This window comes from Galeopterus variegatus, unplaced genomic scaffold (genome assembly GCF_000696425.1).
Source record: "Galeopterus variegatus unplaced genomic scaffold, G_variegatus-3.0.2 Scaffold5263, whole genome shotgun sequence".
NCBI lineage: Eukaryota > Metazoa > Chordata > Mammalia > Dermoptera > Cynocephalidae > Galeopterus > Galeopterus variegatus.
The window spans coordinates 28342-51718 of NW_007731374.1; the positions used below are offsets into that span (position 1 = coordinate 28342).

Sequence of the window (23377 nt, forward strand, 5' to 3'; positions counted from 1 at the left end):
AGAAAGGATTCAATAAAAAGGATTGAGAGGGTGGAATGTCCACCCACTAAAAAAATAAAACTAAATATCGTTTCAGACCAGTCAAAAAATAAAATTTCAGCTGGATTAAAGATGTACAGTAATAGTTCAACCCACAAAAGTGTTACGAAACAATTAAAAAGAATCTTTTTATATCTTATCTAGGAAAGACCTTCCTAAACAAGAAATAAGGCTTGGAATTCATGAAGAAAAAACCTTACGATTAGACTGTATAGAAGTTACATGGCCTTGGAAATACACTTACCACGTACATGACCAGTGAAGTGTTACTATCCTTCAAACAGTAAGAAAGACAATTTGCTAGAAACATGAGCAAAACGAATAAACAGGAATATGCAGAATAGAAAAAAAGTGTCAATAAATGTTTGGGAAAAAATGCTCAGTCACACTAGCAATATGGAGAAATTAAGACAATTAACTACCATTTTTCTCCTTAGACTGTGCAAAAATGTAAATGATTGATGTTACAAGTGCAGACAGTGTCATGGGGACAGAAGCCGCTCTTCCTGAGAAGGTGTAAACTGTTAAAAGGTTTCTGTAAGACAATTTGGGATCTGAAATTTTAAATGTGCACCCTTTGTGAGCCAGCAATTCCACTTCTAGAGATTTGTTCTAAAGAAATATATCCACATGCTCAAAATTATTCACAAAACTAGCCCTAGAACATCTTTCATAATGAAGAAAAATGAAACAATATAAATATCCAGCACTAGAGGAACAGCTAAATAATTTGTGTGTCCATATCCAGTATATAATACAGCCATGACAAAGGACAAGGGTCACTTGTGTGGCGACCCTTTCATTTCCCCTCCTCACATGCCTGTCTGCCCAGGGCCCTGTCTCTTCCCTGCCTCTGTGTCCCAAGGTCACTCACCATTATAGAGCCAACCACAGGACCTTTGATCACCCACCACAGAGCCGTGCTGTCATTCATGTCCCAGCAGCTGAAAGACGGACAGACACAGAGATCAAATCCAGGGCTCAGCCCAGACGCCTGCAGGACACTGCCCTGGCTAGCTGGGTGTCCGTCACTTTCTTCCCCCCACATCCCCGAGGAGGGGCTTTGCTAGGAGAGCTCTCCAGTGGGCTGCAGACCAGAACCCCAATCTTCCCCTCTGCTGCCCTGTCACGGCAGGGATTAGAGCCCAGGAGTCAGGGTCACCAAGGGGCTCCTGGGAAGGGTCATGTTCCCCTTCAGACCCAGGGCTCTTGGGTGCGACCTCACCCTCCACATTCTCCCACCCCTCCCTAAAAGGTAAACAGACACAGAGCTGGGCCCAGATGCAGAGAGGGACTCAGAAACCTTGCACATTCTCCTGCTGGGTTGCTGGCTGAGACGCGGGGGTGGGGGGTCCCCCTGCACAGGGCTGTGTGGTCGTCAGGGGGCAGTTCATGTAAAGTCAGAGCAGCCATTGAGAACCCATCCCTAAGCGTCTACTCTGTGCTCTGGGCAAGTACTCACCCTGTGTCATCCAAGTAGAGCCTCAGCGTCGCCCACACCGACACACACACAGTGGGGGTTCCTGGAAGGGCACGAAGAAGAGCCCATGGTAACAGGAAAACCAACATGCCCAGCGTCCCCTCAGGCTCAGAATTCCTGGGGACCCTGTCCCTCACACCCAGACCTCCTGGGGTCTGTGTCTCCCCCAGTCCTAGGGCTATCTTTCCCTTCAGAAGGCCTCCTGGGCATGACGTCCCCCTCGGACGGTGGGCTTCCCACGGGCAAGAAGAGCAAGAACGGGCACTAGCAGCAGCCATCAGCCTAGTGTGGGGCAGTGCCCCTCCTCACCTGATGCGCCCTGAAGCGGAACCAAGGACACACTGGCCACGAGGCCTGAGCCGTCCAAGCCATGCCAGCGACCTACCCCAGCCAATAATGGTGTACCAGTAGAAGTATCTCCTCTCGGGGAAGAAGGTCTCCACCAGGAGGGTGAAGAGATACAGGCCCTCGATGAACAGCCAGAAGTAGTTGGACACGACGCAGTAGTGGAAGAAAACCATGACAGCCTTGCACTCCACCTGCAGGGAGATGCCAAGGCGAGGGTGGTGTGAGCTCCTCGCCCCACCCCCACGCGAACCGTGACAATCCAGCCCAACAGTGCCAGGGGAGGATCGAGGGCCCTTCGGCTCTAGCGTGTTCAGCGCAAACATCCCAAAGATCTAAGAAACCTCACAGAGACCCCTGCCCAAGCATGCCCTCTCATTCAAGGCCTGGGCTCCAGACTGTCCTTCCTATTCAAGCCCACCAAATCCCAGCTGCTCTGCACACTACGGTCTCCAAAGGTATCAACTTGGGAGGTGTCTGGAAAGACCCCTGGGCTCCATCACAGGCTAGTTAAATGACCAGGGACCAGGCAAGCCCTCTCTGAGCCTCAGTCTCCTCGTCAGTCAAGTAGGACTTGCCAGTCCCACCCAACCCTCCTCAACTGCTCTGCAAAGTACAACACCCAGGCCAAGGGACAGAAAGCATTTTGGCTGGAAGTGATGTTGACATTGGCTACTCATAACTTCATACTGACTCCTGGATTTCCAAGTTAAGCAGGGGCAACGCTTTAACCTGCAGGAACACACTCAACCTGCAGGGTGTCACAGGAAGAGCGAGTCCTGGAGCGGCAGGTCCCGTGCAGCTCACTCACGGTGGAGATGAAGCAGTGGTTGCTGTCCTGCTCCGCGTACAGGATCCAGTCTTTGATGAAGACAGAGATGGCCCTCAGCATGAACGACACGAACAGGTTCATGTGGATGAAGTTGCGTGTGCAATGCAGCTTCCTACACAAGCGGGCCAGGCAGGAAGAAGCCTTGAACCCAGCAGTGAGCTCCAAAGCATTTCACACCCTCCACTCAGAAGGGACTGCTCCAGACCAACTCCACGGCTTTATCTCAAGGGGTCCCCCTATGAGGCCACCCCCCTTCTTGCCACCTCCCTAAATCCTCACTGACTTCCAGGCCCCTGTAATCTGGCCCCACTGCGCAACACGGCCAGACTTCTCCCTCCTGCAACCACTCTCTATCTGGAAGACAAAATGAGGTCTCCTGCTTAGGTTCTGCCTGGCAGTGTGGCCCTGGACAAGCTGGTTACCCTCTCTGGGCTCAAGTTTCCCATCTGCTATGCTAGGGGTGGGGGAAATGCCTTCCAGGGGAGCTTCCAAGATGATATCCAGGTGGAGGAGGGGGTGTGGGAGAGATGAGCAAAGCCTCTGAGGCCCCGGCCAGCTCTGGGCAGGGGTGGGCTGCTGCTGGGGGTCTCACCGGAAGCGACACAGGATGACCATGGCGGTGGTGAGGGTGACAAGGGATGTGCTGTAGCCAACCGTGTAGAGGGCCTTCACCGACAGGTAGTAATAATCCTGGAGCAGGACACAGGACATGCAGGGCTCCACGTGGGGCCTGTCCCCAGCCCCAGCTCCCTCCAACCTGCACACAGTTTCCTAGGCAGGCCCAGCCCACCTCTAGGCCCAGCTCCGCCTCCCTCCCTTCTCCTGCTGATCTCGCTCTCCCCACATGTACCATCCCTTGCCCCTCTGCACAGGGTCAGCCGTTGTGCAGATGCTCAAAAAATGCTGACAGAAGGCAAGAGTGCTGACCAATTACGACAGCAGCCTTAGCCTGGTGAAGGGACCAGGTAGTCCCCTGCTGGGCCCTGAACCCTGCAGTTGCTGGGCCATAAGAAGAGCAGCCAGGGTGACAGGAGGCATGTGGTGGGGTGGAGGATTTGGGCACCATACCAGCTGCTTCACAGCCCCCAGGAGTGAATGAATGGCTTGCCCTCATTGCATCTGGCATGGGTACACAGCAGGAGCTCATGAGTACTGTCTACAGACCTAAGTTTCCTTGCCCCCTCCCCCGCCACCTCTGGTGGCATGCAGACACTCACCTGGTCCCCTGTCTCAGATCCATCTTCATCAAACCCACAAGCATCAAAGTAATGAGGGAAAGGCTCAGACCAGCCGTCCTCTGTGCAGTTCCGGCTCACAACCCCCATGACTGCAGTGAAAATAGAGCTCAGTGAGGCACAGAGATGACCTCAGAGGGCTCCAAAATTCATCTGCAAAAATCACTTAAGTGGGAATGCCTGGAAACCCACAGTGTCCAACTGGGAAACCCTGGGACACAGGTTCAAGAATCAGTGGGTGCTGATGATTCTGAGTTCAGCCTTCACTGAGGATGCTGCCGGGAGGCGGGCAAGCTGAGCTCTTAACCTAGGCTGAGGGCTGAGCCTGCCAAATCCCAGCCCGCCTCCCTTTGGGAACATCCCCAAACACTAGCCAGGGAAAGTCCTCCACCCCTCCCTGGGCCCTGCATCAGCACTTCTCAACTGTCAATATGCAGAAGCTCCCAGAGACTGATCACAAATGCACACTCCAGCCCCACTCCCAGGGACGCTCATGCAGGAGATCCAGGTGCACCCAGGAATCATCCCAGGTGCCTGTGGGGTCCTTGGCACACCTTGAAGACACAACTGTAGGTGATGCTTTCCCTTGGCTCTGGGCCTCCCAGAAGCTGTGACATCCCGCACCAAAGGGACATGTGGCTTGCTTAATTAACAACCATCAGACCTCCACTAACCAAGCATAGGATTTTATTAAGATACATTTAGGTTTTTAAAAAAGTTTTGCCTTTTAGGGTTTGGAGATCTGTTTCCTGTCACTAATGTACTTTTCCTTTTGACTGACTTTAAAGGCCATTGTGTGGGACACCCAAGTGGGTGGGGTCAGTCATGGCCACTGAAAAAGTCATTTGCTGGCTGCAGAGTAGAGTCCTGCTGGTGTTCACCCTGCCTGGAGCTGTGTTAGCCTTTAATGACTGCTCAGTTCATTCTCCCCTCACCGATGGTCTGTCTGGGTGGGCCACTGATATTCAGGGGAGGGGAGAAGGCGAGAGCCCCTTTTCCTCCAGCCTGGCATCTCAGGACCCAGACTGACACCTGTTCCCAGAATGGCTGCTGGGGACTTTATCTGGTGTATCAGGACACATGGGGATGGGTCTTCCCTTCACAGGATTCAAGGACCAGGAAATTACGTAGAACAAGAGACACCTGCAGAAAAGGGGCTCCAGCACTCACACCACTGGACAGAATCTTCCCTCTGTGGCCGGGGCCACGTCTGGGAGCTGGGGAAGGAGGCAAAGAGGGCAGTGGGCTGAGCAGATGCTCGGCAGGAGGCTGAGGTCACGGGAGGGGCCCACTCCACTTTTCCAACCTTGTCCTTGCTGGCTGAGTCGGAAGACTTAAGGCCAGTTCTCTTTAGCCAAGAAAGTCAGAAATGCCACTTCCTGGGACTTAGGGATGTGGCAGAGGGGGTGACCCTGCCAGAAAGGAGAGCTCTGCTCAGAGTGAGGAGACTGGCCTCCCCCACATCCCCAATTCTGAGCTCCATGGCGCAGGGCCGGGAGAAGGTTGGCAGGCCTGGGGAGAGGAAAGGAGTTCACTTCTGCCCACGGTTGATGCCAAACTGTCCCTTCCTCCAGCAAATCTGCCTCAGCCGTAGCTGGCACCTTCCTGACAAGTTTTTCTGAACATTTCTTTCATAAAGTCTGAGCATCCCAGGAGAACCATCGCCTCAGCCAAGTCCTTCCCCTCCCTGGGCCTCATTTGCCCTCTGCTGTGCCCACATCAGGGTGGTGGGAAGAGGAAAGGGAAGTTGCTCTGAAAAACTATTTTTTTAAAACAGCATCCTAGAGGGAAAAGCCATTTCCTTTCTATTATTTTCCTTCTTTCTTCTTTTTATAACAGTGTAGGCTCAGAAAAGTAGAAGACTTTTCATTCAGAACAGTTTTGTAAATTTGCCACTCTATTGTTCTGCTAGAAATCTCCGGAAGGTGGAGTGCTCTCCAGATTGTCAAAACCCCGCAGTGACAGAGCCTACTTCACTGGGCTCTTTTGCTGCAGCAACTTCATAGGAGCACAGAATTTTAGGGCAGTGGTTCCCAAAGTGGGCACCTTCCCCAGATCAGCCCATCAGGATCACCTGGGAGACAGCTAAAAATGTACATTCCCAGACCCCCAGGCCTACTAGAGACTGTGGGGTGCAGCCCAGGAATCTGCATTTTAACAAGCCACTAGGTGACTGTGACACACAAGTCTAGTTTGAGAAGCACTGTTCTACACACTGCAGTTCAAAAACTCTCAGGGACCACATAATCCAGGACTTCTTTACTTGGAGTCCACACAGGAGCTTCAAGAGATCCACAGATCCCCCAAAATTGTATGTATGATATTCTGTCTATGCGCTCAAGTACAATTTTCCATGAGAGAACTGGGAGCTTTATCAAAGAAGAAACACATTTCTGCCAAAGAGCACACAGCCACCGAGGGGCAGAACCTGACCTGAAATGAGGAACTCAAAGCTCACATGTAGCAGCAGAGGCCCTCCCTCCAGCCAGCCCTCAGTCAACCTCGCCCTATCCCCTTACCTGAGAGATCCAAGGAATTACTGTCAGTAAAATCAAAATCTGCAAAACACAGACATGGCATGTGTCAAAATGCCTGGCTTATCACTGGCCACGTTAGCCCCTGCTGACCGTCCACTCTGGAGGACCTAGGCTGCCCCCGGGCTGGAGGGACTGGGGGTGGGAGGGTCCCAGCCAAGCAGCAGCACCACACATACTAGCTGTGCCACTTCTCACACCTGCCTCCCTGGGTCTGCATTTCTGTGATGCTCACACTTGTCCAGGACCCAGACCACACCACCCCACCACCAGAAACAGAAATGGGTGTACAGGAATGGGAGGAAACGGAAAAGGAGGACTGGACCTTTTCAAAAAAAAAAGGGCAAAGAACATGGGCCCAGGGCTTGAGGTTTCTTCTTTGGTGCCCAACCCTCCATCTCAGCCTCTAAAACTTCATCAAAGGGAACCCAGAACTCCGAAGACTTCACCCTCAGACCATTTTTCTCCTTCTGTCTCTACTCTTTATTCTTATTACGAACGTTTTCTTAAGCCAAATCCCCTGCTAGCAATAAACCCGTTTCCCCTCCACTCTTGTTTCCAAGACCCAGCTGACATGCCACCTCCCCCAGGAAGCCTCCCCCGACCTCTTCACTATTCTAACTGCATGCTGCATCATTTGGTCTTTTCTGTTTTCTTGCTTGATGTACATTCCAACTTCTCAGCCTGGACTTGGCAGCATCTGCATGGACTCATGCATACATCCACACCTGTAAGTATGCACATGCATGCGCCATATGCACATATGTGGGCTTGTTTTCTAACCCCTCCTTTGTGAGTCTCATCCTCCCAACAGGCCCATGAGGATGCTGAGGTCAAGGTCTGTGTCTTTCATATTCCTGTTTCCCACCAGGATGGCCAAGGTGTGGGGCTGCATAGGAGGGGAGGACCTGACCCCTGCTGAGTCTCTCATTCCACCCCACCCCACCCCAGCAGCCAGAGCCTGGGATCTCCTGAGGTTGGCCTCCTGCTGGATGAACAGATGGACAGTGGTCTGTCCTTACCAGGATTCCTCTTACCGATGGTGTCAGTCTCCCAGACTGAAACAGAGAAAGAGAGAGAGAACACAGGGGTAAGTGTGGGGCTGAAGTCAGGGTCTGCTCTCACAGAGTCCTGCTGCTCACTTCCTCCCCCTAGCCACCCTCAAATTCTACAGGGAGGCTCTGCAGGGGGCCCAGAAGGCATGAGGACTCCAAGCTGGGGAGCAACCAGACACTGGAGACTTCTACCACTACCTCCAGAACAGAAATGGGCAGAGGCATGGGAGAGCAGGAGAGAGGTCGATGCTCCTGTATCTCCAGTATCTCCCACATCCTGCACCGCCACAACTACCATCATGAGCTACCTGAGAACCAAGAAATAAAATGAGAAATTCCGTTCTCTCCCTTCTAAGTACTTAAGGCAAGTCTCACCAATCAAGCTTGTGAACAGAGGTGCCAAAAGGCCCCGCCTTAATGAACCATTCAGAAGCAGGTGTAAGTAACACCGCATTCACGGTGCCATCATGAGGGAGGGAGTCTGCAGCAAAGCGTATCTTAACAAAATCTCATGTTACTGTTGATTCATTTTGCCTTTTGTTGTCATTGTTGAAAAGCAGGAGTCTTGGCATAGAATCTGACCCAGAGTAGATGTTCAACAAACTTTCAATAAATGACTGAATGGAAGGAGTGCACGAAGGGAGGAAGTGATTACACTGGTTTGTATAGGAATGAAGTAGGCACCAGCTGAATCACCAGCTGCCACCAGCTCCTGTCTTCCCTCCACTCACACTGTACCTCTCACTGCAGCACTCCCCTGCCTATCTCCCCTTTTGAAATTCACCCCCTAGCCTGGCCTGGGTCACACCCAGCCCCCAACCCCTCAGGATGGAAGGGTTCAACCGCCACTCTCCTCTGGGCTGGAAGGACGTCTGGAGGTGGATGGTGAGGCTGGCAGGCCCCAGAGGTGGGGTGCAGAGGGGCTGTGGGGTGTATCACAGATAAACCCCACCTTCTCTAGTCCTGATGGGACCCCAATATGTGCCATTCTCTCCTTCTGCCACCTCTTGCAAGCCCCTCCCCTCCAGGGATTCAAGACAGTGGGGTGTTGAAAGTGAATTTGCCTTCTGCCTCTCAGGACAAGGGACAGTGGCAGGCAGGACTCAGTGCTGGAGCAGAGCTTGGAAACGCTCCACTTCTAGAAGGACATGAGCCTAAGCTTTAGGCTGGTGAAGGAGGAAGCTGAGGCCAGGACATAGAGGACCTGCCCACAGCCACATACAACTCAGACCCCTCTGATCCCCTTAGGAGCTCCCACCCCTCCTTCTCAAACTTCTCAAACTAAGGCCCAGCCCAGGCTCAGTGGCGGGGGATGGCTCTTGGTGAATCACCTGCCTGGAGCCAGCGTCACTAGCCCTCCCTGCCCAGCCCCACTCTGCGCCCACGGCCTGCTGTCCTGCCTCCCTTGACACCCACAAGGGGGTGTGGTGGAGGGCCAGGGTCTGGGGCAGAAAGCCAGTGTGGACTGGCCGGACACCAGCTTTCTGTGGGAGCTCACAAGGCTCCAGCCAAAAGGCAGAAACTGGCCTGGAAGAGCCCACAGACTCATCCACAAAAGTGATCCTCAGCCACTCTTCCCCACAGACACCACCCTCCGACCCCCAACGGAGATGGGACCACTAGGGCTTGGTGCCTTTGGGCAGAGCACTGCCCTCTCTCCCCTGCCCTCCTCCCTACATCCCGTGTCAGAGAGCACAGCCAATCTGCCCACCCCATGGCTGCCCGCATGGATCTGCGTATCTCCATAGAGCTTCCATGACCCTGGAAACCGCAAACCAGACACGCTGAAAATGGAGCCCTTCATGAAACCACGCCCACCAGCCTGCCCTTGCGTGGGGGACAGGGGGGTTGCCACCACATACTGACCCCAAGCCAGCATCTGCAAGACATGGACTACACAGTTTCCCGTGTGGCCAGTATCCTCTCCCCAGAAGCCCAGGAGCCCCCAAGGGCAAGACCCCCTCCCTTCCTCTCCTGAGCGCTCACAGCTGCCTAAGGGCAGTGAGCACACAGAATGCTCTGTTAGGCAAAGGTGAGTATGCGCTAGCCTGCTGTGAGGGCCGGGCTCTGTGCCCACATCTGCAGAGGACTGTGACAGAGGTCAGTGTCCTGTGTCCAGCTGCCTTCTCCACACTCACTCTGCCCGAGGGTGTCTAATTGTGTGACCCCACCCACTCGTCTCTCCTGGCTCTGGGAATCTCAGTGGCTGTATGAGTGACAGTCACGATAACATCAGCTAACATTTACTACTGAACATTAAAATTCACCAGGTCCTGTGCTGTGACATCCGTGTTCACTTTTTCACATTACTTTCACAGAGACACCCTGAGAGGGAGCCATGCCACATTCCCATGGGACAGACTAGTCACCCCCATGGAGGGGTGACTGTCTTGCTGAAGGTCCCTAGGAAGTAAGTGACAGAGCCAGATTGACCCCCATGCCTGAGAGCACAGCCCTGCTCCCACACACAGTGACGCATCCCACATGCACCTGGGCACAACGTCGCATCAAAAGAATGCTTCTATGTCCCTCCCCATGTATGCACTGGTGTCTGTGGCTTCATCCTCCCCACCAGCTGCGAGCTCTGGAGCAAGAAATCTCTGCCCACAGTCTCAGGTACTTGTCTCCCAGGAGGGCCTGGGGCCAAGTTGGGGGAACCGGCTGGACCAAGTGTGTTCTGAAGAGAATCTGGGCTAAACCCACCTTGGTCTGGGTTGAAGATTCGGAAGAGTTCAGGGCAGCTGACGAGGACCATCTCACCCACATGGGCAGGCTTCCAACACGTGATGTTATCCCACATCCCAGGGCAGCCTGTGGGGAAGAGAACCACAGTGAGTGGGGGTCCAGGCACACGCAGACACACGCACACACACATGCACACGCACACTGGACACACGCACACCACCACCCACACAAATACATGTGTGTGTGTTCACAAGCCAGGCCCTCGCAGAGGGTGGGCAGCTGTTTCAGGGGAGAGGAGGCAAGACTTCCTATGGAGGGGTGCTCAGCCCTTACTGGAAGGACACCAAAAAGGAGTGGAGACACAAGCCACTCAGAAGCTCCCAGGGCAGGGAGGGAGCCCTCGCCTGACTCACACCACTGCCCCACCCACAGCCCTATATGCCCAGCAGGACTGTGGGGACTGCAATAGTGCCAGCATCCCTGTGGCAGCCCCTCCCACGTCACCCTGGGCGGCTCCAGGCTTCTCCTCGCCTCCTCCAGCATAACGTGGTCTCGCTTGCTTCAGACCCCCTCCTCGGCAGACCCTCCCTTTCCCTGGGGAGGGGCAGGAGCCGCTGGCCCAGGCTGCTGCCCCCAACCCTTGGCCTCCCGGGGTAGGCCTGGAAAGGGGAGCTGGTGATGCCGGCACTGGAGGGAAGAGCACAAGTCTGTCCATCAGGTGGAGAAAAGGGACGGCCATCAGAGGAGCGGGAAGAGACAGGGGGCAAGGAGCGCTTCAGAGGCCAGTACAGCGTCACAGGGATGGGCTGAGGGATAGGAGGGGACGGACAGATGGAGGGGCATTTAGGAGTCATCAGGACTTGGTGACTTCCTTGTGAGGAATACGAAGATGTCAAGTATGACGACCAAATTTTGACGCCCCCACACCCCACCTGTGGAGCTCCCTACGTGCCCACTGCCACCCCCCCACCTCCCCTTCAGGCTCCATCCCTGCCGGGCCAGCTCTGTCCCTCTCTACACTGAACCGCCTCTTGCTGAGGTCACCAGTGACCTCTTCACTGCCAAATCCAAAGACCACCCAGCCCTCACTGGGTCACACCCTGTCCTACCAGACTGATCGTGGGTGCTGGCGGCTGCTCTGCCCTGCCCCACTTGCCTGGCACAAGCTCACCCTGCTCCCAGATGTCACAGAACTGCACAGAGACCATCCCTGGCCCTCGGGCCCATGCACTCCCAGAGGGCTGATCCCGTGGCCGGGTGGCTGCTGTCCACCTGCCTGCAGGGACCGCAGATGGTTCACATGCTCGGCCTCTCCTACTAAAACCCCACTCCGTTTCAGCCCGGCTAGAAAGCTGGGAGCTCCCTGGCTTCATCTGCTCCTGCTACTTGTGCCAAATCGGGTCCCACTGGGCTGACCACCTGGTGGAAGCCATGCCTACTCTCCATGCCCTCTCACCACCAAAGCCAGGTGCTTGTTGTTCAACCCGGGACCACAATTCCCTCAACCCCACACAACTATGACCCTAAGCTTTTCCAAATGGATATCTGGCCGTGTCACATACACAGCCCCCCACACCACCACCACCAATTAAAAGCTTTCAGTAGCCCTAGTACCTCAATTCTTTATCATGGTACTGCGGCCCCTGCCCTCACACTCCAGCACACAGGCGGTGGTAGAGGCCGTGGGATGACAGCGCTCACCCAGGGCAAGGATGGAAAGTGAGGAGAGCACTCAGGAGGGACCCATGGCCTCCCCACAGTTACGGGGTGAGTAGAAGAAGCACAGGCAGTGATGCCATCAAGGGAGTGACAAGTGCGGGGAGGGGCAGAAGTACAGAGCAACAGGCAGCAGAGCTGCAGGAAAGGGAACAGCCTCTGCCAAGGGGTCCAGAAAGATGGCCATGGAGAGGGACAGCGGTAGCCCCCTGCATCCAGGCTGCTGTGAGGATTAGTGAGTTGATACTGTAAAGCTCCCAGAATGGCACCAGGCTTGTTCAGCGCATGCTCACTGCTGTTATCTTCATTCACTGCTCTGCTTCAGTGAGGACTCCCTGGGAGTCACTGCCCAGGTGGGGAAAGGAAGCAGGGACCACAAGGTGATATGAAAGCCTGGGGATGGCTGCTGACATGTCCCAGAGGTCAGCTGGGCAGATGCCAGGCAAGGAAGCGGGCTGTGGCAGGCCCCGGGAGCTCACCGTCTGTCTGCTGGGGTCCGGACTTTCAGGTGCTGTTTGGACCAGAAGGCATCGGCAGCTTCTGGATGCAAAAAACCCTGTCTCTCTGAATGCAGATCTTGCTATTTGGAATTCACTCCCAGTCACACTGGCCTACAGAAATCTGCCCACGGAATGACAGTGTCTAGGAGCCAGAAGTATCACAGAAAGCTCTGAGCACAACCAACCAAGAAGGCAAGGACACTGAGTGGAAGATGGCGGGGGCGGGGGGGAACGGGTCCCAGGTCACACAGCTACAGGCCAGTTATCGATTCCTGTCAACCCATTACTGCAGGACATATAGCAGCATGCAGCTGTGACATTGCATCCTTGAAGGAGACCCAGCACCACACCTTTGGTTGCTGTGGCCTGTGCTGACCGTGGAATGACCGTGAAGCGTGGCACTGTATGGCCCATGCCCCGGGAGCCCCAGCCAACAGATGCTAGCGTAATGTGGAACATTAGGCCTTTGCACAGCCAGCTGCTACTGCCAGCTGACGTTGCTGAGGTCAGGGCCACAATGGACAGAGTGAGCAGGGTCATGAGGGCTGAGGGGCAGGGAGGAATGCAGGGGTCAGGTGGAGGTGGCAGGCAGGGAGAAGGGGGCTCTGGAGTTGGAGGTCAGAGGTGCAGAGGCAGGCAGAGGACACATTCTCTTAACAACTATTTACTGAGTGCCTACCATGTGCCAGGGACCATCTAGGCACCAGGGTTACAGCAGTGGAGAAGACAAGGACGTGAAGTTTACATCTGAGGGCAGAGCGCAGGGAAAGGACTGGGTCTCTCCTCAAAACCTGCACAGAAAACCCCAACACCTGGTCTCCTTGAGTGACCAGAGCTCAATTCTGGAGATGCCTGCTAAGGGACATCTGCCAAGGCTCCCCCTGCTTGACCCCAGGGCCTGGGAACTCTCAGGATCGCAGGCAACTCTTGGTACTTCCTTATGCCGCCAGCCTCAGGTCCCCCCAGAGTCCTGGGGCAATTCCTACAGCACCAGGGCAGGTGAGAAGCCTAGAAAGAGACCACATGACCCCAGGGCCCAAATCTCAGTGTCTGGGTCTAGGGGCAATGTCCCTGACCCCATGGGGAGCTCACAGCCCTCTGCCCACCCCTGGCCCACATCACTGGTAATTCCCAGAATGCCCCAGGGCACCTTTCTGCAGTTAACACCTCCCAGCTGAACCAGACAGGAAGTGGGCCTCACCTCCTCCCCCTTCTAATGAGACCTGCTCTGGCCTCAGGGGCCTTGGAGCTCAATCCTCCCAGGGGCTCTTTTCCCCCGAGCTTAGGAGGACAGGAGCTGTGCTCCTGAGAAAGCCTTGAGTTTTTCTGACTAAAGACAGCAACTTATTTTCTTTCCACTCACACAGAACACACCCAGCTTGTATATCCCCATACGTCTCACACTGCAGTCTCAACAAAGCCTAGCTTTGCTGGGGCTGGAAGATTTCAAGGTGCCTTTGCTCCTTTTCCTCTCCCACCTCTTTTTACCCATTTTTCTTCTCCCTTTCCTTGTCCCCTCCCCTTTTCATTTATTCATGAACTATTAAGTGCCTGTTCTGAGCAGACACTGCAGTTTTTATTCCATACAGGGTGAATAAAAAGGACCCAGTGCTTATAGTCTGGTGGGTCATGTTAATGATTTTGGATTTTATGCTAAATGCTAAGAGAAGCCATCGCATGGTGTATTAGTTTCCTATTGCTGCTGTAAGTCTGTAAGCAAACAGTGCCTTAAATGACACAATTTAATATCTTATAGTTCTGGAGGTCAGGGGTCCAAAATGGGTTTCACTAGGCTAAAATTAAGGTGTTGGCAAGGCTGCATTTCTTCTGGAGGCTCTAGGAGAGAAGCCATTTCCTTGCCTTTTCCAGAATCAAAAGGCCACCCACTTTCCTTGGCTCATGGCCCCCTCCTCCATCTTCAAAGTCTGCAGAGTAAGATCCTCAAATCTCTCTCCTTCCTTGACTCTCTGCCTCCTTCTTTCACTCATAAGGACCCTTGTGATTATACTGGATCCACCCAAATAACCAAAGATGAACGTTCCATCTCAAGATCCTTAACTTAATCACATCTGCGAAGTTTTTTCTGCCATAAAAAGCAACACATTCACAGGTTTTGGGGATTAGGATGTGGGCATCTCTTGGAGGGGGTAGGCATTATTCTGCCTACTATGAAGGGGTTTAAGCCGAGGAGACACATGGTCTGATTTGGATGTGTGAGGAAAAATGATATATTTCAATGGCAGAAAAACAGACATGGGGAGACCTGTCAGGACATGCAGTAGTCCAGGAGTGGAACAAAGGGGCTTGATTTGGAGTGACGGTGGCAGAGATGGAGAGCAATCCCGTACAGGCTCGAGTCTGGAGGCAGGACTGACAGGGCTCAGTGAGTGACAGACTGGCTGGACGTGGCAGTGAGCATGCCAGAGATAGTTAGTGCTCGCCTGCACCACGTGACTTGTTTCTCACCCATAGTAAGGGGGTAGAAGTGGGTGAGTGGGTAACGGGCCTCACAGGTGTCTACTGCCTTCCTCTCTTCCCTCTCTGCAGCACCTCTGGAGGCCACGTGTTGATGGAGGCAGCGTTCCAAGAGAGAAGGAGCCTGGATCCCAGAATGACTGTGTGAAGTCAAGCTCCACCTCCCACTTCTGCTGACTGTACTGGCCTGTGACATGTGCAAGCAAGAAATGTCACTAACTAAGTCTCTGAGATTTAAGATGTTGACTACTGCTACAGCATAGTCTAGGCTAACCTGACTAACACACTGGAGAGGAGAAGTACCCAGGAAGTCAGCCAGGTTTCTGGCTTGAGTGTCTGGATGGGTGGGTGGGTGGGTGGATGGATGGATGGATGGATGGATGGATGGGTGGATGGGTGGATGGGTGGATGGGTGGATGGGTGGATGGGTGGATGGGTGGATGGGTGGATGGATGGATGGGCCATATACCACACTGGGGAGGGCTGGGTGAGAAGCAGATGGTGAGGCAATTAGGCAAGTTGGAAATCAAGAGTTTAGTCTGGGATATGATCCCTCTGAGATGGTGCTCACAGCCAAGTGGAGACAGCTGTCAACCAGGCAGTTAGATCAAAGTCTGGAGTCGAGAGAACTAGGGCAGAGGGCTGGAAGCAGGCAGCACAGGGGTGCTGGTTAGGCTGTGGACAGGGTGGTTTGTCTCACGAGAGAGCATAGATCAGAGAAAGAGAGGGGAGGGGAGAACAGGCCTAGCCCCACCAGCAGAAGAATGCCAACATTCAGAGGAGGAGTGGGCAAAGAAGACAGAGGAGGAAAACCAGGGCAGGCTAGTGACACAGCAGCCAGGAAGACGTGTTTCAAGGAGGATATGGTCAAGCACAGCCAAGGGCAAGGTCCCCTCCTCCTCTCCCTCCCCCAGAGGGAATGGAGATCAGAATAGGTCCTGCACCTGAGACCTCACCAATCCCCAGCCCCTCCCGTTCACCTCTCCCTTTTAGCTCAGCTCCACACCAGCCCCTCCCAGGCCCTCCTGGCTCTGCACACAGGCCCCCTGTAGAACTTGGTCAGAGGAGTTCAGACAATGGGCAGAGGCACCTGCTCAGTGGGAGGCACTGTGTATACTCTCTGTGGCTGCTCCCATCTCAGATATTATGCACAAAGTAGCCCAGGAGTGGTAGTAAATTGTGACAGCGGGAGGGAGCATCCGCTCAGGCAGGCTGAAGGAGAGAGACTGCAAGAGCTATTAGCCTTCCATGGGAACAAAATCAGGAGCTAATCTCGGGTCGTCATGGTGATGATTTTGTCCAAGTCCACACAGTGCTCAAAACTCATGAGACCAGAGGCACCAAAGAGACTCAGACAAAGCCTTGGTCCTTGCTGCGAGAATCTACCAAAGGGTTAGAACAAGGCCCCCATTTCAGCACACAATTCAAGGGTAAAAAATGATTGCATTTACTAAAACGTACTCTACAGCCAATGTTTGTTTCATAAAGTAAGGACCCCTGCCCCCTGAGCTGAGTGCTGGAGGCTGAGGGTAGGACTAAAGATGACTTCCCATTTGGAAGTCATGGTTCTCAGTGTGGACCTCAGACCAGCAACAGCACTTAGGAACTTGCCAGAAATGCAGCTGCTCGGCCCCACCCAGAACTACTGAATCTGACACTCGGGGTGGGCCCAGCAGTCTGTGTTTTCGCAAGTCTTCCAGGAGAGACTCAGGCACACTTGAGTTTGAGAACGACCAGACTAAAGGAAACAGGTGTGAATGGAAAGGGACCCCTCTCCCACATCTGGCATAGAGCCCTGCAGGGAGTCAGTGCCTGAGAGCGAGAGTCCCTGCAGACCTACCAGCTTCCCCATGCTTAGTACCTGTTCAGTCCCTGAAATAAGAAACTCCTCCTGCTCCCAGGACTGGGGTGCCTGGGCCCAGCCCTGAAGTGGTTCCCTCCTCTAGGCCTCTCCCCTTTTGTGAGGGTAGAGGGGGCTGGTTCAAGGCACTTGGCACCCTGGACAGGCCTCAGAGACTGGGTCAGAACAGCTATGAGCAGGCATCCAGGTCCTCCTTCCAAACCTCTCCCGCACCTGCCCCAGCCGCCCCAGGCCTACCTCTTCCATCTCCTCCAAAGAGTGGGGACATCAGGGAGGACCTCACCAACCAACCCTGCTCAGACACAGGAGAACTCCAGGCTGATGGAAGCCCAGCTCTGAAAGAGGAGGTGCAGTGGGTCCCGCCAGCCCGCGGCAGGCAGGCTGCCTGGGCTGAGCAGAGAGAACAAAGTGACTGGCCCAGCAGGCAGTGGCTGTGGGCTACATAAGCCTGGGGACACTGAGGAGCAGAGGAGCCAGTTCCCATGCACAGTTCCCACGCAGGCCAGTTTCTCCTTCTCTCTGGCCACAGGAGCACTGCAGCAGAAAGGGCATTCCCTGGCCAGGACAGCGGACCTAGGTCCCATCCCAGAGCTGGCTCTGGTCTCCACTGTGACCGGCCGGCTACGACCACCCCTGGCCTCTGCCTTTCCTGTCACATGGCAGAGCTGCTCATGTTGGATCCAGTTCCATTTCGCTTCAAGGGTTTGGAATGAAGGACAAAACCATTAAATACATCTCAGGCCTCCTCCTCTTCTCAAGAAACACCTTTAAAACATGCTGGGGACGTTGCAGGCAAAAGGACCCAGTGAGAAAGCTTCCACTCCCCATGCAGCCTCCCTTACCTAGACTTTCAGCCTGCTGACCAGCTGCCTGCTGAGCCCGGTGCCACCCCCTTAGCGTGTCTCTGTCTCTGGCCTCCAATCTGAAGGCCACATATATGTCACCAGCCCATGTTCTCTTGGGGGAGCAGCAAGGATTCTGGGGAATGCAGGTGCCTTTCGGGGGGCCCCCCCCATCTCCACAACCACACAGAGTCATGGACACCTCACCTCTAACAAATCAGAGCTCTCATTCCAACTGACTGAATTTACTAACTAGATTTAAAAGATTATGGGACATACACAACGTATACATAAATATATTAAAAGTGTGTAAAAGATACATACTCATGTGGACATACAAGCACTACAGTGAGTCCACACTCACAGGCACTCAAACAAGCTGTCAGGCTTTCTTTATCCATTTTCAAGTGTTTCAAGGGCATCAGCTGACCTCAGGCCAGCTTTCTGTGCACGATGTGCACTTAGGGACATCCCGGGCAGGGGAGGTGCAGAGGAGGGGCGCGGCGGGAGGGCTGTCCTCTCCCAGTTCGCCCCAAGCACAGATAAACAACATAATGCACACCTGTGATTCTCTGCTACTCTCAAATTTGACTCTTAGCTAGAAGTGAGCTTCCCAGCCTGGTGTACCTGTGCCTGGGGGGGCTGTTCTATGGCCCGAGATCACAGAAACACCCTGGTGCATCCTGTTCTCTGCCAAACTAGTGGCTCTCAAACCTGGATACACTTTAGAATCACCTAGAGGCTTCTTATACATGCCCATGGAGCCCCCCCACCCAAATGCTGATGATGTTGGTCTGGGGAGGGGTCTGAACAGCAGCATCTTTAATGTGCCACACAATGCCATGAGATGAGCCACTGCCCATATTTCAGAAGTGTCTTTAATTTGGAGCCAGGAAGCTCAGCTCCAACAGTGGATGCCCTAGGAGCAGGCCTGGGGCTCGTATGGGCCACAGGAGGGAAAGTAGGGCCCTCCCCATGGCAGCTGACAGCAGGTCAATGATCTCCCAGGAACCAAGCCCTGGAAAGGCACCCAGAAGCTGCCTGCTCTGAAGCCCCCTGAGGAGGGTCCTCCAACCTCAGCCTGCAGTGATAAACTCTCCCAGGCCTGAAGTGAGCCAGGATGGACATTCTTCAGGTCAGCCTTCCCCAGGGGGCGCCCCTCACCCTGCCCTGTCCCCTTCCTTCCCAAGAAGGTCACTAGAGGCTGAGACCTCCTGCTATCCCAGGCTGTAGAAAAACAAACACCCTTTGGCCTTTTCATAGGGAAGAGAAGTGCAGGCCTCTGAGCACATCAATGCCCTCCCCAACACTCCTCCGCAGCCTCATTTCCACTTCCTCTGTCATATGACCTTTCACTCCAGCAAGGCGGAAAACTGGGGGTGGGGGGATGTCCTCACTGCTCTTCTGAGCCGCAGTGCACACTGCATGGTGAGGAGCACAAACTCTGGAACCTCTGAATGCACCTGCCCTCCACCCTTCCTGCTGTGGGACTTCATAGGTAACAGGCAAGTAATCCAAACTTATCCCCACCTGGACTTTTCTTCCCCTCTTCCCATGCCTCTCCATCTGCCTCTGAAGCCTGGACCTGGTCCCCAACCCCTCCCTGCTCTGCCAGAAAGCCTTCCCAGATTGTTGCAAACAGCACTGACCTGTTTCCTAGAGATGTCTCTGTATTCCCCAGAACTCAAATCTAGCAGAAGATGGGAGACCCTGGAGACTGTCGACACTGTAAGATGACAACTCTTAATAACTACAATGTCTTTGTTGAGTACCTAGCAAATTCCACACTCTGTCCTTAGCACTTCCCACAGATTTTATCATTTAATGCAAAAATCCTATGGGGTAGGTACTATTCTTTCCTCCATTATGCAGACAAGAAAATGAAGGTGTTAAGTGCCCTTTAAAGGTCCCATGGCTGGTGACTGGGTGGAGAGAGGGCTGGGACTCAAAGCACGTTGTTCTGAGGCAGTGTATACCAGTGGTTGAAGGCAAAGGCTGCCGGACTCCAAGTTCCACGTGTGCCTCTTAATGGACTGTGTCCTTATTCAAGATACACAACCTCCTTATGCCTCAGTTTCCTCATCTAAAAAATAGGGGTACTAATAGACCAACCCTCTAGGTTGCTGTGGTGGTAGACTAAAAAACCAGCACAGGCCCTGGCACATACTAAGTGTATACAAGTATTGGCTATTAACATGACCCATCCCACACCCCTCATTTTAAAAGAGGAGATCCTGAAGGCCAGAGCAAGGAAGAGCCATGGAGCTGTGGTCCAGCTGGGCCCTCAGTCTCTTCTTCCACATCTAATGGCTGCCCTTTGCTTCTGCTTAATTAGCTCCCAGTTCTGTCCTATAGAGCCCCACCCTATGACTCAAAGGAGAGAGGAGTAGGGAGAGATGAGGGACCCTCTCCTCAAGCAGATTATGGGAGGGTACAGCCTCCTCTCTCCACTGGGCACTCAGGGTTAGAAAAGAGCTGTTCCCTCACCTCTTGCCTCTTGGAGAATTCATACCTGCCATCCTACAGGCCTGATATGAACACATCCTTCCTAAAGTCCCTCCCCCAGCCCCCAGCCCATCACCTGCATTTACCCTGCCCAGCAGGAAGTGGTTTCTGCCCCCTCCTCCCTATGAATTCCCACAGCACTAGCTCTGAACTTCGAGTCAGGGCTACAATCAGGGCTATTGGAGTGCAAATCTCTCTCTGCACTTCCCTACTCTGGCCTTGTCCTCTCTGCACCCAGGCCAGACACCTAAGATGCCAGCTCTTCTTGTGAGCCCAGTGAGTGAACGAGAGGGTTGCAGGCCTAAGTGAGAGGGTGAGCCAGTGAGCAGGTGAGTGAATGAATGGGCAGTGGGTGAGTTTCTCCCACAGGATGGGGGCCCCCCGCCCAAGTGGAGGTTTGGGGGTGACTCATGGCTGGCCCTGATCATCGTGCCCTTGAGGAGGACCGGGCGCAGTCCTGGGGGAAGCTGCAGCCCAGTGGAGCCAGCCACTGCTGTCCCCTACATGAAATATCCAGACTCCTGCTCCCTGGGCCTTCAGCCACGCCCTCTTGCTAGCCCTCCAATTCAGGGTTACTCACTGTCCTCCAAAATGTCAGGCTCCTGCCTCCTGGCCTCTTGCTCCTGTAGTCCTTTCAGCCTAGAATCTTCTCCCATTCATCCATCCCTCGATTCTCACCTGCCGCCAAATGCCTACCCACCCCTTGGGCCTAGCTCAGAAGTTGAGTTCTTAGCTCTAGCTTCTGACTAGAATCATCCAGGAAGCTTTTAAAAATGATGGTGACTACGGCAGGCACGAGGTTCTGGCTCAGTCAGTTTGGGCTGTGGCTTGAGTACATAGCTCTGAAAGATCCCCTGGTGATTCTCATGTGCAGCCAGGTTTGAGAACCAAGGGTCAAGTTCCAACGCCACCTTCTCCACAATCTTTCCCCACCCTCCCCACAGAGAACTCACCGTTTCCTCTCCTAAACACGCCTGGAGTGAGACCTCCTCCTGGCCCTGGCCTCCCCACTCCTGGGATGATGGCATCTGTCCTTATGTCTGCCTCTCTTGCTTCTGCCAGGACATCTGGTGAGCAACCCTGCCTTGTCCTCTCCTAGCTCAGGGCTCAAGGGACCAGTGTGCAATAGGACAGCACACAGCTCACCTGCGACCCTGCCCCCACCCTCTGCCCCACCTTTACTCTCCCCGCCCCAGATGCTTTTACTGCTCAACCCCAGATGTATCTAAGACATGCCAGGCAGGACACCTGGGGTCCAGACCCACCTCGACCACACACTACCTTGTGGTCTAAACAGTCACTGCCTTCACGGCTCCATTTTCCCATCTCCAAACAAGAGACTTGGACCAGGTAGGCACTCTTCAGATAGCCTTTTGGTCTCCTCCAGCTGTGCACCCATCTGGTCCCCCTGATTGTTTCCCTAGTTGGTGGGGCTTAGAATCCACTTTCAGCCTCAGTTAGGGCCGAGCAGGAGCTTGGCTAGAGGGAAAGGCCGTCACAGCCAGGAGCAGCTGTACGACCAGTATAATATTCACCAAGAAGCAACTGGCCGAGAGCTCAGTCCAGTGGGACCACTACATTTAAATGGGCTGCAGATTAATCACGCACTTAAACAGATGGTGCTCAGAGAGCTGGGAGGATCAGAGGGAAAAGTGGATCCCTCTGGCCTGAGCAGAGAGCCCCAACCTCCAGCGGACATGGAGCCAGCCCTCTAGCAACTGAGGCATAAGTGAAGCTGTTGAGGCCTTGGGACGCCCACCCCTAATCTCCAACTTCCCCGTGGGTGGGAAGCTGAGAGTGCCTCTGCCTCTGTGGGCCTTAGCTGCACATGGGGGAGTTAGGAGGATAGGACTTGCATAGGACCACTGGCTCTCACCAAAGGCTGTGCCACTCCCTTGGGACATTTGAAGTGTCAGAAGGCAGTTTTTGGTTGTCACTGGGATCAGGGGTGTTATGGCCATTTAAAGGGAGAGGCTAAGGATGCTGAAGGTCCTGCAATGCATGGCCCCATCCAGCACAAGGAAGCAGCACTACCCCCAAAGGCTCCCAGCAGCCCTGGCAGAAGCACTGCACCACACAGGCTTTAGGACTGGGTCTCCTGCTGCCACTTTCTTCACTGGCTTCTGATGCAATGAGCAGAGGAGATGGGACACAACCCCCCACCACCTGCCCTGGGCTGACCAGGTGCTCTCCAGCTCAGCCACCAGCAACAGCTGTGTCCCTGCTGCCAGGCCCAGACTTCTGCTAACAAGCTCTCTGACAGCCGCTGCCCAGGCACCGGCTCTATCCCAGCCCCGTGGGAAGGAAGGCAGCAACATTCAGCCCCCCAGAACAGCCCCAAGGCATCCAGGCAGACAAGCCTCAAGAGGACAACCCCAATGTCACTGCCCAGAGCAGATCCAGGACGCCATTGCCCAGAGGGCTTTCTGCAGGTCCCAGAAACCTGCACCCTCCACCACTCTCTGCGAGATGGGCTAGAGGCTGGGAAACCACTCTGAAGGCTGGCCTGGATGTGCAGGGGATGCCGTGCCCTCCCCACAACCTGCTCACCTGGGGAGGAATCATTCAAGCCCATCAGATCATTGGCCCTCTGGATCTTCTCCAGGCACACGGCTTGCTCCTTCTTGAAGATGCAGTCTGAGTGCATGGTGGTGACCTGCAGGGGACACAAGGGAAGGATGGCAGGAGGGGCAGGGAGATCCATCTACAAGCCCTCCTACCCAAGCCCAGGGGCAGTTCCGGGGTACAGCAGGGGCAGAAGCAGGAAAAGGAGAGTGACAGAGATGTCAGGGCAGCAGGGGCTCAGATACCATGAGAGCCCTTCTTGGTAATCAACTCAATGCATGGCCTTGGGCAGATCCCACTTCTTTCTCACTGGTTTCAGTTTCCTGCATTTCTTTCCTGGGTTTTAGTCTTAGAATATTAGCAAACACAGACATAGCACTTTACTAGGTGCATGCGTTATTCTGACTGCCGTGTGTGTGTGTGTGTGTGTGTGTGTGTGTGTGTGTGTGTGTGTGTGTGTGTGTTTCAAAAGTACTATGAAGTAGGTACTATTTTTTTCATTTTCCATTTCACAGATGTGGAAAGTTAAGCAATGTTAAATAACTTGCTCAAAGTCACATGGCTTAGTAGACTGCACAGCCAGGATTTGAACCAGGTGGTCTGGCTCCAGAGACCATGAGGCTACTACTGCACTTTAGAGGAGAAGGCAAATGGCGGGGGAGAGGGCAGGGTGAGAAAGTTCATTGTCTCTCTCCTCTGAGGGCTCAG

The 23377-nt window shown here is 54.1% G+C and overlaps 1 protein-coding gene across 2 annotated transcripts in view; it reads right to left on the bottom strand.

Annotated features, from left to right (window-relative positions):
- The window catches only part of ADCYAP1R1 (adenylate cyclase activating polypeptide 1 (pituitary) receptor type I), a 43122-nt gene that overhangs the window by 18735 nt on the left and 1010 nt on the right, over positions 1 to 23377 (bottom strand). For both annotated transcript variants that reach the window (XM_008589160.1, XM_008589159.1), the window contains exons 2-11: positions 22655 to 22760; positions 10224 to 10331; positions 7503 to 7523; positions 6451 to 6489; positions 3914 to 4023; positions 3289 to 3386; positions 2676 to 2808; positions 1905 to 2058; positions 1502 to 1562; positions 914 to 983 (exon numbers count right to left, since the gene is read on the bottom strand). In XM_008589160.1, the coding sequence (XP_008587382.1) occupies positions 914 to 983; positions 1502 to 1562; positions 1905 to 2058; positions 2676 to 2808; positions 3289 to 3386; positions 3914 to 4023; positions 6451 to 6489; positions 7503 to 7523; positions 10224 to 10331; positions 22655 to 22760 (900 nt within the window). The remainder of the gene's footprint in view (positions 1 to 913; positions 984 to 1501; positions 1563 to 1904; positions 2059 to 2675; positions 2809 to 3288; positions 3387 to 3913; positions 4024 to 6450; positions 6490 to 7502; positions 7524 to 10223; positions 10332 to 22654; positions 22761 to 23377) is intronic.